General features: G+C 36.6%; 1 protein-coding gene across 4 annotated transcripts in view; it reads left to right on the plus strand.

Moving 5' to 3' along the window:
* tmem255a (transmembrane protein 255A) overlaps positions 1 to 15,013 on the plus strand; it is a 20,516-nt gene extending 5,503 nt beyond the window's left edge. For 2 of the 4 annotated variants that reach the window (XM_015029168.1, XM_015029166.1), the window contains 9 exons: positions 2,580 to 2,722; positions 4,096 to 4,158; positions 7,665 to 7,754; positions 9,788 to 9,853; positions 9,968 to 10,044; positions 10,518 to 10,586; positions 10,902 to 11,070; positions 13,077 to 13,223; positions 14,079 to 15,013. In XM_015029168.1, the coding sequence (XP_014884654.1) occupies positions 2,580 to 2,722; positions 4,096 to 4,158; positions 7,665 to 7,754; positions 9,788 to 9,853; positions 9,968 to 10,044; positions 10,518 to 10,586; positions 10,902 to 11,070; positions 13,077 to 13,223; positions 14,079 to 14,222 (968 nt within the window). In that variant the 3' untranslated portion in view covers positions 14,223 to 15,013. The remainder of the gene's footprint in view (positions 1 to 2,579; positions 2,723 to 4,095; positions 4,159 to 7,664; positions 7,755 to 9,787; positions 9,854 to 9,967; positions 10,045 to 10,517; positions 10,587 to 10,901; positions 11,071 to 13,076; positions 13,224 to 14,078) is intronic. The other 2 variants (XM_015029167.1, XM_015029169.1) reach the window with 2 other exon arrangements.
* Positions 15,014 to 15,172: the final 159 nt, after the last annotated feature.

The following is a 15,172-nucleotide window of genomic DNA, read 5'->3' on the forward strand; positions in this document are numbered from 1 at the left end:
GATGGATGGATGGATGGATGGATGGATGGATGGATGGATGGATGGATCCTTAATAAAATTCATTCTTAATCACAAGTTCTTTTATTTACAGTATTTATATTTTTCAAAAGTTTCCACATTTTGTTATGATACAACCATAGACTGTATTTCATTGGGATTTTACATATTACATCAACTCAGTAGTGTGTAATAGTGAAGTGGAAGGAAAATAACATGATTCTTCTGAAAAGCTTTAAAACAGCGTGCGATGCATTTGTACTCTGATGCCACTAAATAAAATCCAGGGCAACTGATTGAGTTTATAAATCACCAAAATATTAAATAGAGTCCACCTTTTGTGTAATTTAATCTCAGAATATATTCTGTGAAGAGGTTTGATCAAACATTGTCATGAAAAACAGGGAACATAGCAGACAGGGTCAAAGTTGTTGAGAAGTTATGGCAGAGTTATGCTAAAGGCAACCTCATCTGGATAGCACTTTTTGATCAAAAGCAACTTAAAGTCCTTAAAAGTCGAGGTTAAAAAGCGTTCATCAGGGTAAAACACATTAAACTTATTTAAATTAAAAGGATTATAAAAAATAAAAAGTAAAAAACTAAGTTTAAAAGTAGCAAATAAAAATGTTTCTAACTTTGTTTTAAAAGAGTTCAGGTGGGATCATTCCTCAGCTAACGGGAAACTTATTCCAGATTTTTGTTGTATAAAACCTGATGGCTGCTTTCAGCATATTTTAACTCTTGGAATGGTTAGTAGGTTTGATTCAGATTACGGTCTTAATGGGTCAGAGCATTTAAGAAGATCAGAGACGTAGTCTGTAAGTGGTTTGTAAACCATCAGTGAGATTTTAAACTCCATTCTTTGGGCGATAGCCAGCTTAATGACCTCAAAACTGGACTGATTTTCTGATCTCTTTTTGCTTTTGTAAGGACTCTAATATCAGCATTAGTTGAAGCTGTCTCATTGATTTTTTAAATAGCCCTCGCAGTGAAAACAGCACTGCAATTATTGAATTCTGGCAGTATTTTTAGGTGGTAATGTTGTATTTATGACCATGTTTTGTACTTGTTGGAATTCAGAGCAGAATCCATCGTTAACCTTACATTCCTAGCATTGTAAACCTACAGACTGAAAGTGGAATAAAAATTCAGTTTTGTTATATTTAGCTGGGAAAAACTGGACACATCCAGCTATTAATCTGTTCAATGTGTTTAGTGCATTTGCACTTGACTGTAATCTCCTGGTAAAAAACTGATGTACAACTGTGTGTGATCTACATAATTGTGATACTCTTTCTTATTGTTGCATATAATTTGAATGCTTTAAAACATTGAAAAGGAGAAGACTTAGGTTGGAACCTTGAGGAATAAATACTTTTATTCAGCTTAGATTTATTGTCGTCTATGGACACGAAAAGGTTCTATCAGACAGACACCAAATACCAACTCAGTTTGTTAAATTGGGATAATAAAATGTCATGATGAACTGTGTCGAACGCTGTGTTCAGATCAAGTAAAACTAATATTGAAATTTTACTACAATCGGTGTTCAGCTGGAGGTCATTAAAGACAAGAGCAGTTTCAGTACTGTGATGTTCACAAAAGCCTGATTGACAAAAACCATCAGAGTAGTTGCTCAGGGTTAGAAATCTGTTTTTTAAAGGGAACATATAATGCCACATTCACATTTTGCAAAAATGAGCCGTTTCAAAAACCTCCAAAATGCAATTAGCAGCTCCAGCAAAGCTCATTCCGTTACCTAGCAACCCCAGCAGAGTTCCGCCCGTCACCTAGAAACCCAACTGGTGCTCCAGCACATTTGATCAGCTGGTTTTACCGCTGTACGCTGCACAATGGCTGACGGAAAAGACAAGCATTTGTTGTTGACTTACCATCCAAAAACCACTTGCTGCTTTCTTGCTAGTTGTGCAGGAGGCTCCACTTCTGCTTTTCAAAGATGTATGGTGGCGTAATTGAGCATTTGTTTGCAGTTAATTTTCATGTGCGATTGCAAACGTTGAGTTTATTCTGAAAAGAGCTCAAATAGGCAGAACTGATCAGACTAAAATCTCATTATCTAAGAATGCTTTCGTGCATGTTTTGTTTAGCCCATAGACCCATCCTAACCTTTTGAAGGAAGCATAATAGGTCACCTTTAATATTTTAGCCAGAAGTGGCACATTACTGAAAATTGATAAGTCCAGGTTATTCTTTTTATGAAGTGGTTTTGATTACCTCAGTCTGTGGGAACGCTCCAGAGGAGAATGACTCATTTATTATAAGAAAAAGGTCAGGAGCCAAAACATTTGAGAATTGGAGGAAAAAAAACTGGTTGGTTCAAGTGGATAAAACATAAACCAACTCTTGGAAGATCTCACACAGCTCTTTTGAATGCGTCATCTGAAAATGCAAAAATTCCTTCCCTTCAAATGCAGGGAAAGAAACCACAGCCAAAAGGCTTGTGTGAATTTTTGCAGTGCTTGTAAGACAATGACTAAGTTTTAACCTTTTGATCAGCATGTGCCACAACAAATGCATGGCGGTTTGTTGGTAATATTAGATTTCTTTTGTTGTGTCTGTAGGCTCCTTTAAGAGAAGGAAGAGGAAATCCATAACGGTGACGGTGATGCTGCTAATTGTCTCTGTTCTGATCCTCGTTTTCGGCCTGGCGGCGACCACCCGGACACAAAACATCACTGTGGGAGGCTACTACCCTGGAGTCATTGTGAGTTCAAATTCCTAAGCTTCACACACAGACACAACATGGTAAACAAGACTGAGCTGTTTCCAGCAAACCCTTTCAGCTCCTGGAGTCCAAACTTCATTAAGACAGCTCCCTAAAGGGAGTGTTTTGCTTTCGTTATTCAGGATTGCAATCATTAGATGCTAGATGAAGTCTGAGTCTTCCAGTCAGTAAATTTGTTTTTGGCATTTGAAAGACTCAGATCGAGTTCTGTAGATTTAATGTTTAGATCATCTGAATCAAACCGTTTCAGTGACATTAATTTTGAAACTATAAAGTCAAATTTGATTGGTATTCAATGCAAGTTACACTTTATGTATCTCAAAGGGAAATTATATTGAAGGTTGGCATAATTCATATGCTCTAAGCATCATATGATGCTTAGATCATATGATGTTTGTTGTGGATTGTGATGCTGTGATCCAGAAGGAACTCCAGTAGCAGTCGATCTTACATCCAATCTGAAGAGGCCTCTGACTGAAGACTGTTGCTATGTTGCAATATAAAGTTAATTCAATTAAAAAATACTTATTAAATATTAAATGTGTTGTTGTAATTCGCATCATACAGGATGGTGATGGTTTGGGCAGAAAGAATCTCCAGTAGCAGCCAGTTTCACAACCAACCTGAGAAGCCTCTGACTGAAGATTATTTCTGTGTAATAGTCTCATGACTTTCACAGCTGAAAGAGTAAATTTTCCACAAAAATTTCTGAAAGGTTTAACAATTGCTAAAAAAAAAATAAATCAGAAATTTTGAGATTAATCTCTGTTTTTTTATTTATTTATTTAGAAAAAAATCTGGAAATTTCTGTTTTAAAAGTCAACAAATTTCTGGAAACACTCCAGAAATTTGAGAGTAGTCTCATTTTTTTTTTTTTTAGAAAACACTGTGGAAATTTCTGTTTGAAAATTAAAAAATTTTCCAGAGAAAACACAGAAAGTTTGAATTTAATCTCAGAATTTTTTTAGGGAAAAAAATGTTTGTGTTTGAAAAGTGAAAAATTTCCTAAAAACAAAAAAACTTTGAAATTTTGAGATTGATCTCAGAAATTTTTAGAAAAAAAAACTTGTAAATTTCTGATTTTTGGCATTTGAAACTCAGACATTTCTGGGTCTTTTGATAAATTTTTAGAGGTTAATTTAAAAGTTTCAGATATTTTTTCTAGAAAATGTTAGACTTTTCAAAAACAGAAATTTATGATTTTTCCTTGAAAATTTCTGAAAATAGTCACAAATTTCAGCCTTTTTTTGGTGAAAATTTTCACCTTTTTTGTTGATTTTTCTATCTAATGTGGCTTGAATTCACTGCCATATGAACAATCTCCTGTAACAGGATATTTTCTTTCTTTCCAGCTCGGCTTTGGCTCTTTTCTGGGAATCATCGGTGCTCATTTGATAGAGAACAAGAGGCAGATGGTAAGAGGATTTACATCCTTTATTTCTGCTGTGTTTTGTGTTTGCTGGTCTTTTTTTATCCATTCCAGTTGATCCTGTGAGTCCAAACTGGGCTGAGGAGATTTGCGTTGCGTACTGTTGCAAATAAACTGGACTGTGAGGGGTGAGTTGAGGGCGAACACAGCCAGAAATAGAAACGGGCTGTAAATGGAGGAGGCAGATGTCTGCAGCCAAAATGAGGGTGGGATGAGTAGAACAGGTGGGAGGTGCCAGGTTCGGCCCGTCAGAACTGATGGATGGCTTTATGCTGTGGCAGCCGTTACCTATAGTGCAGCAGGAGGTCCGGTCCAGTGATACAGCAAACTGAGCCGCAGTGCATTGCTGAAATGTTATTACAGGTTACATAAAAAGTGATGACAGGCTGCACATCTAGACGACTTACATCTTTTCCTAAACATGAGAAATGGATTCGCGTTCAGTTTGGAGGTTTGCACCATCTGGTCAGGGTTCACTGAACGTGACTGTTGCAGAGGTTTACTTCAGTTTACTTTTAGCAATAGTCTTACTACACTGATTGTTTTACTGTTATTTGAGTAATACTTTTATGAGGTATTTCCACTCTTAATTTCTGGATGCTCTTCCCACTGTGAGTAAATGCATCAGATATAAACACACCTGAAGTAAGATTTCTTGTTTGTGCACAAGGTTTGTTTTTCTAAAGTTATTTTCTACCTGCTGAGTAATTTAACACCACAAGTAATTAACTCTGTTCTAAAATACAGTATATTTGCATTACTGAAGTATTAGTTTCATTGATATTTTTAGTGATTTGGAAAAGTACTATACCTGAATCTGTTATTTTGTAATCATGTCATTTATATACAATATATCATTTGAAAAAAAAAAAAAAAATCCTGTTTATTTTGTCATTCTGTTACTTTGCATCTTTTTTATGAGTTCGGTATTTGTAATCTGTATAAAGTAATTTAATTTTTTTAGTTAAATGATATCATACATTGGGAAATTTCAAGTTGATCGTTTCAAACCTCTAGTGGGAGAAAAAAGTTCAAAATTCAGTCTTTAAAACAGCAGAATTTGGACATAACTTTACATTTTGTACTTTTACTTGAGTAAAATATGTTGAAGTTGTGCTGCTTTTACTTTAGTAAAATTTTTGGGTTGTTGGAACAATTATCATTATTTTTATGGTTTGTAGCTTTTATCTAAACCGCTGCACCAACCACATGTTCCCAGGTGTTACATCCCTGCTAAAGGTTTGTAAAAAGCATTACATTTAAACACATTTTATTACAGTAGCAACCAAAAGCTTTAAATTTGATCCCATCTCAAAAAACAGAGATGTCACTGACACAATTGAAGGTATAGTTCCTTTAAAAACATAGCTGAACCATTTTAATGTATACTGTAAATATATTAGTATATATTAACTATTTACTACTTTTTTGATTCATAATAGAGACAAAAAGGCCCATTTCTTTTAGCCACTGATTGAAAAGGTTGGATGTAGACTTAGAATTTTATTTTGATAGTTTACAGTATTACTGTGCAAAGGAAATGCAAAAATCTTACCAAGTATTCTTGCTCTAGTTTCCATTGCAAATATCTTATTATTCTTGACATTAAACAAAACGAACTTATATAGTTATAAGTAACTTTTCAGCAAGTCAATAATATTTTAATACTGATGAAAAAAATATTATTTCATTTACAGGAAAATATCTTGGTATAAATATAAATATCTAGAGGGAATTATTTACTTAAAACAAGCTCTTGTATCTTTCTGAAAAGTTACTTGTAAATTAGTTTTGCTTTGTTTGAAGTTTGTTAAGATATTTGCACTGTAAACTGGACCAATAACACTTGGTAAAAGTTTGTGTTTTTGCTGTGAATTTAAAATTCTCCTTATTTTATAAAGTTGTATGCTTTATAAAAACCAAAAATATTAATAAAAAAGTTTTCTTCTGCTTCCTTCAGTTCCATTCATCCCTTGAAAATCCAGGATATGGTTTTGTAGACATACAGAAATAGTGGATGTATTTTCTATTTATTAATCTGCTTCAGTAAACCTGATTGCTGCTGCTTGGTGAGTAAACAGGCCTCTGCTGGAGTCGATGACAAGCTGCTGACATAATTTACTCCTTTGGCTGTCGTGTGTTGCATCGGGAAAACATCTGAAACATGCAGAGCGCCAGGAGGCTGGGAAACAAGACCAAATCTAATTTATTTTAAGTCTTTATTTGATAGTTAATTGACAGGAAAGTGGGTAATGAGAGAAGGGGGAAGACATGCAGCAAAGGTCACCAAGGCCAGGAATCGAACCTGTGACAGCGACTAAGGCCTCCATATGTGGCTTGTGCATAACCCCTCTGCCACCACAGCACACCCCACCAAGTCTAATTTCTAAAGTACCACTGAGAGCCATTAATTTGATTCTTTCCTCAGAAAGTGGTGTGATTAGGGTTTCTTTCTCTTTCGATGCAGAACAGGAGTGAGTGTAACTCAATGCTTGCTGTTTTTGTGTCACTGAAAGACTGAAACATTTTCATTTGAAACTGCTCAGTGTTTCGCATCCGTCAGTAATTGGATTAGAATATCTTGTGATGGCGATATCCGTTGTGATGTTTTCATCTTCTTTTCTGTTTTCATCTGTACTCCTACACTGTGGGACCTTTTGCCATCTGTGTCCAAGAGACTGTCCAGCTGGTTAAATATTGCGTTAATATGTAGATGCATTTATGCAACACTTTTTAGAATATTATCCAACAACAATAGCACTTCTTGAATTATAGATTCTGTTTCGTTCAAAAATATTAAAAGGAAATTAAATGTTGTACCTTCAGAAAGTTGCTGTAGATGGTGATGCGTTGGGCAGGAAGGTTCTCCAGTAGCAGTCAGTTTCACAACAAATCTGAAGAAGCCTCTGACTGAAGATGATTTCTGTATGACAGTCCCATCAGCTGTTGTCAAGCACTGCTAATCCACCTTGTTGCTTTTGCTGCTTCTTTTCAAATCTGTGTCAGAGAGGCGTTGAACTCCCTCCTTCTCTCTTGGCATCCATGAAGCCTCCTTTTCAACTCCTCTGGGATTTAGGGTCATAGGTCAAATACTTAAGCATTTGAGACGCTAATCAGCTGTCTGCAATTGTAAATAAAACAAAAACAATACCTGGTTTCCATAGTTCCACATCATAAAGTAAAAAATTAGGAGCAAAAATCTTTTCAGGTGCACAGCATCCAAAACCAGAGGGTATAATCATCCAAACATTCAACGCCTAAACCTAAAAATGTGTTATTTATATTCAGAAATATGTTAAAAGATCAAATCAAAACTTCAGTGACAAGATATTGGCAACATATAGTTTATCCCTAATCAGTGGCGCCTCTTGGGAGGATTCCCATTGACTCTGGAGTCCTATTTAAAGGCTCTAAGTGTTCAAGCGGTGATAAAACAAATGTAATATACATTTAGTTATCCTGAAGCTGATGCGTCTCTGTTTTCTTCCACAGTTAGTTGCATCTATTGTCTTCATCAGTTTCGGAGCAGTTGCCGCCTTTTGCTGCGCTATTGTTGATGGAGTTTTTGCAGCGAGGCACATTGTAAGTATAACCAATCATTTTATGTGTTATTTTAAATCAAATAACATGCTAGCTAAAGCTACTAGAGTTAGCTAGCATTACAAAGGCTCAGTAAAGTCTGTCTGCAGTAAATGGGTGGCAGAAACAAAATATTTAGCTGTGGGTTAAATTAGCCGTCATGATGCAAAGTAACTACTAATGCACGTTTAATACAATTGTGCTGAAATAATGGCTGAGTGAAAAGGAGCATCCCCATTAGTGGATCTTCATTTGCCAGTAAAATGGAAGATTTTTGTAAGTTTACACTCGACTTTACAGGGAGCCAGTTATAAAAGATAAACCATTAAAATGATCCACTGACGGTCATCATATTCATCTTTAGGTTTTAAACCAGATCACATACATACTAGAAAGGGTATAATTAAATCCTGCACTGGGGACTCCTATCAGTTAGACATGTTTGAAACGCTACAAAAGCAATTCTACTCTGAACTGCTTGTAAACACTTACATATGTCACTAACCACACTTTTTGTGTCTTATTTTCATCTATGTGGTGAATGAATGTCACAGAAAATTAAACTCCATAGCAAACACCGTTTGTTTGGTCACTGTTACTGAATCAATGTAGATGTAACTTGAAACATCACAGTAATAATATTACATAATCTCACTCTGTTTACTCACCTCAGGTTGCAGGTTGCTTGAAACCGACAGTGAAGCTGAAGGCTCCACCTACTTTCTGATTATTTTAGCCAATAATCATCTTACAGTTTATCTGGCATTTAAATTTTATTCCTAGATTTGTAATTTATTCTTAGAAATAACCAGAGCAAAGGTAACACACACGGTCCGAACGCAGAAGAAACCGTGAATATCAAAGCATTGATACCAATACACACTATTCAGAACTGGAGCATGTCAAAAGAGGTCGACATGAGGTTTAGCCCTAAATTATAACATTTTATTCACATTAATAATTATTCATGTAAGCCAAAACGTTAGTTTCTGATAGGAAATGACACAAGTACATCACTAAAGATGACAAAACAGCACATTTTAACAGAATTGGCATGTTGAAGTTGATTTATACCCTTCAAAATACATAATGAAAAAACCTTTAGTGGCTCTGCCTCAATTTTTCTTATATTTACTGGAGAAACATTTAGCAGGTTTTATGGGTATTTTGTTGGTTCATCTTTAATCTTTTGAAGTTTGAAGGCCTTGTTGCCATCAGCCTAACCCTAAGCCTAACCAACCAGTTCAATAACTTCCATCCTGGTTGTAGTTTGTGTATAATTAGGTGAACAAACACCAGTCAAGCGTACGTTTTTATTATTTTGGAGTCACAAAGACACATAAATTGACATAAGTGTTTGTATCTACAACACTTATAGTTTTACAGTTAGGTAAATAAAAATAGAAGTCCAGCTCTGAGCCTGATCATTTTTCACTCTTTAAAAAACCAAACAAGGCTGAACATGCAGGCCTAAAGATATCTTTTCCCAGGACACCAGAGACAAACAAACCAGAAGACGCAACATAAATAAACAAGTTCATCCTGTTTGTTGTTTATCACCTCATTTATTAAGTCAAGTTTATTTTCAAAGCTTGTTTCAGCAACAAGGCAGTGTGTTGTTACACTATGAAACGTTACATGGTAGCAAATTATGAAACACCAGTAAACATTGCTTTTAGTCAAATCCCATCATTAAAATATATCAGATATATTGATCAGTGTCCCAGTTATTATGAACCAAAGGCAGCTTTAAACAGCCTCGGTTTAAAGGAACTCGGTGTTTCGGATGTTTTGCAGTTTTCTGGAAGTTTGTTCCAGATTAGAGGAGCATAAAAACTGAATGCTGCTTCTCCATGTTTTGTTTCTGGTTCTTAATAATATTCACATTAGAGTAACATAGTCTTCTTCAGAGTGCTTAAATTACTTAATTTTATCTAAATAGCTGAAACCTGATATTTATTAAAGTTATTTTTTGTCTTTTTTTTCTAATTCATTGCTTGAAAAAGTCCAACACGATGTGATTTGTCCTCCTGCAGGACCTCGAGCCTCTGCATGCCGGGCGCTGTGGGTATCTGTCCAGTGATTCTGCGTCTGAGCGTGAGGTAAGTCACCGTTATTATGTCCCACTCTCTCTTCATTGAGTTGTGTGTGGGTGAGGCTGTCGTATCCCGCAGCGATGCAGAGTTAAGGTGCTGAAAGCAGCTTGTGACCCCCAGGTGCCGTGCCGGTCGTCGTGTAAGCTGCATGTGAAGAGCAACACCTGTTACTGCTGTGAACTCTACAACTGTGGGAGGTGAGGAAAACTTTGGTTAAAATGAACAAAGACAAAACTGTGGCTACATGGTTTGAAGTGCTTCTTTCATTGTTTCGATTTTCAATAGAGATGCACCAATTAAGTGACCTGATGCTGGATTTAAAGGTCGCCTTGTTGTCAGACATCAAGAACTCTCACAAATGTCTGAGTTTGAAGAAAGTCAGGGAAGGTTAGACATTCACTCACAAAATGGGATCTTCTTGATTTTCCTTCGTTTTCTGTTGCATTCAAAACTACCTCTGTCCAAAATCCTCCATTATGTTTTTATTTATTCTTTCTTATATGTTTAAGCGCTTAAAAATAACTGAATCTGTCTAAATAAAGTACCAGTCAGGATAAGCCAGTAAAGTCAAATCGGTGCATCTCTAATTTTCAGTGGGAGATTTGTTTGCATTGCAGCTTTGATTGTATCAGAACAAGAATGTTTCTTTTCTTTGTGACTTTTGTTTCAGAGAACCTCTTATGGGACTTCAGAATAAAGATGTTTTGAAAAAGTTTAGGAAGTCATCCATGATTTGGAAGTAGGTCCCTTCTCCAGACCGATACTGCCCGTTGTAGATCAGTCCGGCGTTTTTCTTCCCATGTAGATGTAGTTGTTATGAGTAATAAACACCATCATAGAATGTTCAGTTCATCTCTGCATGTTCTGTTTGTGGCTGACCTGACATTATCCATCCATTTCAGTTCTGCTCGACTTTTCAAAGCCTCAGTGAAACCCTTTTCCACGATTGCAACCATAAATCAAAACCTGATAACAGTTTCCTGCTGATAACTGAAGAGTAGCCAATCACTGACCCTCTCAGTGACCTTTGTCCCCCTCTGTGTCCCACTCACTGGCCCAGCCGAGCAGAAGTGATGGGAGGTTACCATGAATACACAGATGTGAAAAGCTGCCAGGACGTTGTGCACCTTTACTACCTGCTGTGGTCTGCGACCTTCCTGAACATCGTGGCGCTTTTTCTGGGCATCATCACTGCGGCTGTGCTGGGAGGCTTCAAGGACATGGTAGGCAAAGACATGACGTCAAAAAGGAAAAGGGATTTTACTGATACCTGGTCTCAAGTATTTATCGTTCTGACAACTTTTTACTTTTACTGCCTACATTTTAAAAGAAATATCTGCACTTTCTACTCCTTACATTTTTCTTACATAGCTCGTTATTTCCATGATTAAAAATGTAATGACATGGAGACGTAGCAATACGGGGTACGAGTATTTTTACGCTTCTTACTTTTACTTGAGTAGTTTTATTTTGAAGTATTTCTACTTTTACTTGAGTAAAATGTCTGGATTTTCTACCCACTGAATGAAAAACAAACATGTTTTAAATAAAAATTCACAGACGGACACCTGCAGCTTTTTTATTGAAAGAAAATTTTTCTTTTGCCTGATTTTGTTACTTATATGAATTATTCTAATTTTTGTCCTTAAAATACCAAAACTTCCACATAACTTTATATTTTGGTCCATCTGATGACGTAATTTTTAAATTTTAAATGATTGATAATCTGATCAGTTACTCGGTACTTGAGTAGACTTTTTTTTTTTTTACCAAATACCTTTTTACTCTTACTTGATTAATTTCTCGTATGGCTACTTTTTACTTTTACTTGAGTAAAAATATGCTGAAGTAGTTCTACTCTTCTTTGAGTACAACTGTTGGGTTCTCCGTAAACAACAGATTCACTCATTGAGAGATTCAAGACGTTCTTCGTCTTTTAAAAAATCCCTCCATGTTTTTGGCTCAAAGAACGATTAGTGACGAATGCAATGTTTTGTGTAATAAATGATCTTACTAAAGGTTTGATTTGAAGGAAAATTAGGCCATATCTGTATTTATTTTTGACTCTCTTTGCTAACACAGTGCATGTTGTGAGCAAAACAAAAAAGTACTTTGTTTGACCAGAACTTTTAAATTATTTTACACTTATTGAAAGTCATTTTGTATTCTTGAAGGTGAAAGTTACTTTTTATTTTTTGCACTTAAGTACATTTCAAAACCTGTACTTTTTTACCTTTACGTCAGTAAAACAGTTCAGTTTACTTTTACTAGAGTGTTTTTCAGACACGTATCTGTACTTCTACTTCAGTAGAGAATGTGAGTATTTTTCACCTTTCTGAAGTTTGGTCCACATGTTGGACTGTAAATTATGATGCAGTTTGGTTTTTGGGTTTCTTTACCATAAAAGCTGTTTTTCCTGATCCATAAAAAATAAATATTAATAACTTATAGCTAAAATAATTCATCATTCTCCTCACTTCTCCTAGCAGGCAATCAGTTACAGAAACATTGTAATCGCCGGTGTTGCACCATATTCACAGTAGGAGGCGCTGTTTCAGTTTTACACCATACTTTTCCATGCCTATGGTCACAGAAAGCATCATATATTGTGGCAACACTTTAACTTATGATAAAATACTAAATATTTAAACTCTGTCCTTCCACCAAATAATGGTCAGATAGTTATTTTATTCTTTGTCACACATATATGTGATCATCAGATGGACTTTTTCTTTATTTTCCATTTGCGTTGGGAAGCACTTAGCAAATTAAACAAATTTGTAATTGTAGTACAGGAAATGATTTTTCCTGGCATGTCTCAACAACAACTTTATAACTATCATCTAATAATTATAAAAGCTTATGCCACTTTTTGCTGCAGATTTTTTATATTTCTTAGTATCCTGCTCACTCTGCATGATAAAACTCTAAACGAATTAAACAGCAAGTAGCTGTGTTCCTGTGATTAATATCAACATATCTGTCTTACTCAAGTGGTAAGACAGATAATCTCTTGTCTTGTTGGTAAATCTCTTGTCTTGTTTTGAATTAATAAAAATGTTCAGTGTAATTTTCCTGCACAGAAATTGTTAGAAGTGCCAGTAATAATAGTAATTTGTCTGCATTTTAAAAGCTGGATTTTTTTGTTCTTTTCTTGTTTCTGGCAGAGTTACTACAGTGAAGGACATCGCTGTAAATAAACACCAGTTTGTGTTGTTTTTGGTTCCAGATGCCTGCTCCTGCTTCAGAGACTGCATCTGAACCGGAGGCCATCGCTGCTCCCGTCCCTCCTGCTCCTCCTCCTCCCACCACTGCCCTCAACCTGTATCACAACGCTGCCCCCTGCCTGCCACCTTACACCGCCTACGACCTGCAGGTACACTGAAAACATGGCTGACGCACATCTGTCAACAGCATAGATTCAGATTACATCAATTATATCAGTAGCTCTGTTAAGAATGATATATTTCATGCTAAAATAAAGCTAAGGTTTGCTATAGATTATTTCCAGCGGTCATTATTTAGTTTTTTCATTTATAATGAAAACATTTCAACCTTGTGGCCCACTGGTGAATGTGTTGTTTTCTTTTAAGGGGACATATTATGCAGATTTGTACGTTTTTGTGCTTCCATGAACATCCAGACATTTTTTTGTTCAATAAATTTATGTTTTTTGGTGTCTGGAAATTGAGCCGTTTCAAAAACCTTCAGTATGTAACGTCACAAATCAGCAGGAACTGCCCCTCACCTCATAAGCCGTTACCTAGTAACCCAAGCAGAGCTCCAGCCCGTTACCTAGCAACCCAAGCAGAGCTCCAGCCCGTTACCTAGCAACCCAAGCTGAGTTCCATCAAGTTTGGTCGACTGGTTTTACTCCTGCAGGTTTGTTTGTTTTGTGTGTGTACATATTTTTCCTTTATTTTGGGGTGTCTTTAATAGAGGCTGTAACACAGACTGCTACGGGAGATCTTTCCTGCCAACTGCCACCAATATCTAGAAAAACTCTAAAGAATTTTCTAGATATTGAATTTGGTTAAAAAAATTTTTTGGTTTTTGATTCAGCGGGTAAATTATCCAGAAATTTTATTCAAGTAGGAGTAGCGATACTTCATAATAAAATTACTCAAGTAAAAGTAAAAGTAAAAAAAACTCCTACAAGTACTTTAAAAAAAAAAAAAAGTTGCTTAAGTAAATGTACCTGAGTAAGTGGTGTTTTTCTGTGTGGTTGCAGGGCCCCTTCCTGTTCCCGGACTCCTCAGGCCTCTCAGATGACTCCCAGTCTGGAGCCAGCCACCTCTGGCCCACCATGATCCCTCCTCGCTACTCCCCGCCTCATGAACACCCTGACGAGAAACCGCCGCCGTACAGCCCGTAGGCCGGCTCCAAGCGATGGAAACACCTGAGGACCCGTCAGGTGTCGGGAGACTCTCGCTCAGATTCTGCTGGCTTTTCTTCACAAACTCTGAATGATGCGTTGAAGAAAAGAAAGGCGAGGGAAGGACGACCACAGCGCCGGCTAGCAGGACTAGCGCTAGGACTCGCTCTGGCCGTTTCTGTGCGTCCATATCTGAGAGAGAGAGAGAGAGACGCAGCCTGCTCACCGGCAGGTTTGTTTACACATCTATCTGCCTTAATGCATACGGACTCCAAACACTGCGCCATTTAAAGACTCTTCTCCTGTACAGAAACTCTCCTCCAGCTCATACGTTCTTCACGTGTCATTAATGGAAACTAAAAAAAAAAAAAGCCTTTCTGCCTCAACTGGAGCAGAAGAAATTGACTGAAAGAGACTTTATAGCTGGAAGCTTCGGAGTCCAGATAGGAGTCAGGTTGAGAACCCAACAAATCATTTCTGAATTAGTTTCTAAACGTCTCTGACTGTAACTAGAAGGAAATGTTTAATGAAGGCGTCACATGCTTGTGTTTGTACAACAGCATGTTGTAGTTAGCAGCACCGCTAGGCCTAAAGCAGATCATGATATTTATTTCTGTTCTCTTCTGTGTGGTGAACAGAGCAACGCTATTCAGGAAATAAACTATTGAATCTACTACAGTAGCTGCTGAGGAGACACATTTAACTCTATTTATTCTATTTCTACCAAAAGCTGTGAAGCCGATGTGATTAAATACGTTCAGGAGGAATAAACTGGTGTTCTGTTTGTATCAGGAAGTTTGAATTTCTGCTGAAAGGAACTTAAAATTCAACACTGTCATGTTATGAAATGCAGTAAAACTTTCAGAAATATACTCTTCTGATTCCATCCATCCATCCATCCATCAGTTTATCCATCCATCAGTTTATCCATCCATCCATCCATCCATCCA

The sequence above is a fragment of the Poecilia latipinna genome, unplaced genomic scaffold (assembly GCF_001443285.1).
Source record: "Poecilia latipinna isolate Pla-1442-1.1 unplaced genomic scaffold, P_latipinna-1.0 Scaffold145, whole genome shotgun sequence".
Lineage (NCBI taxonomy): Eukaryota > Metazoa > Chordata > Actinopteri > Cyprinodontiformes > Poeciliidae > Poecilia > Poecilia latipinna.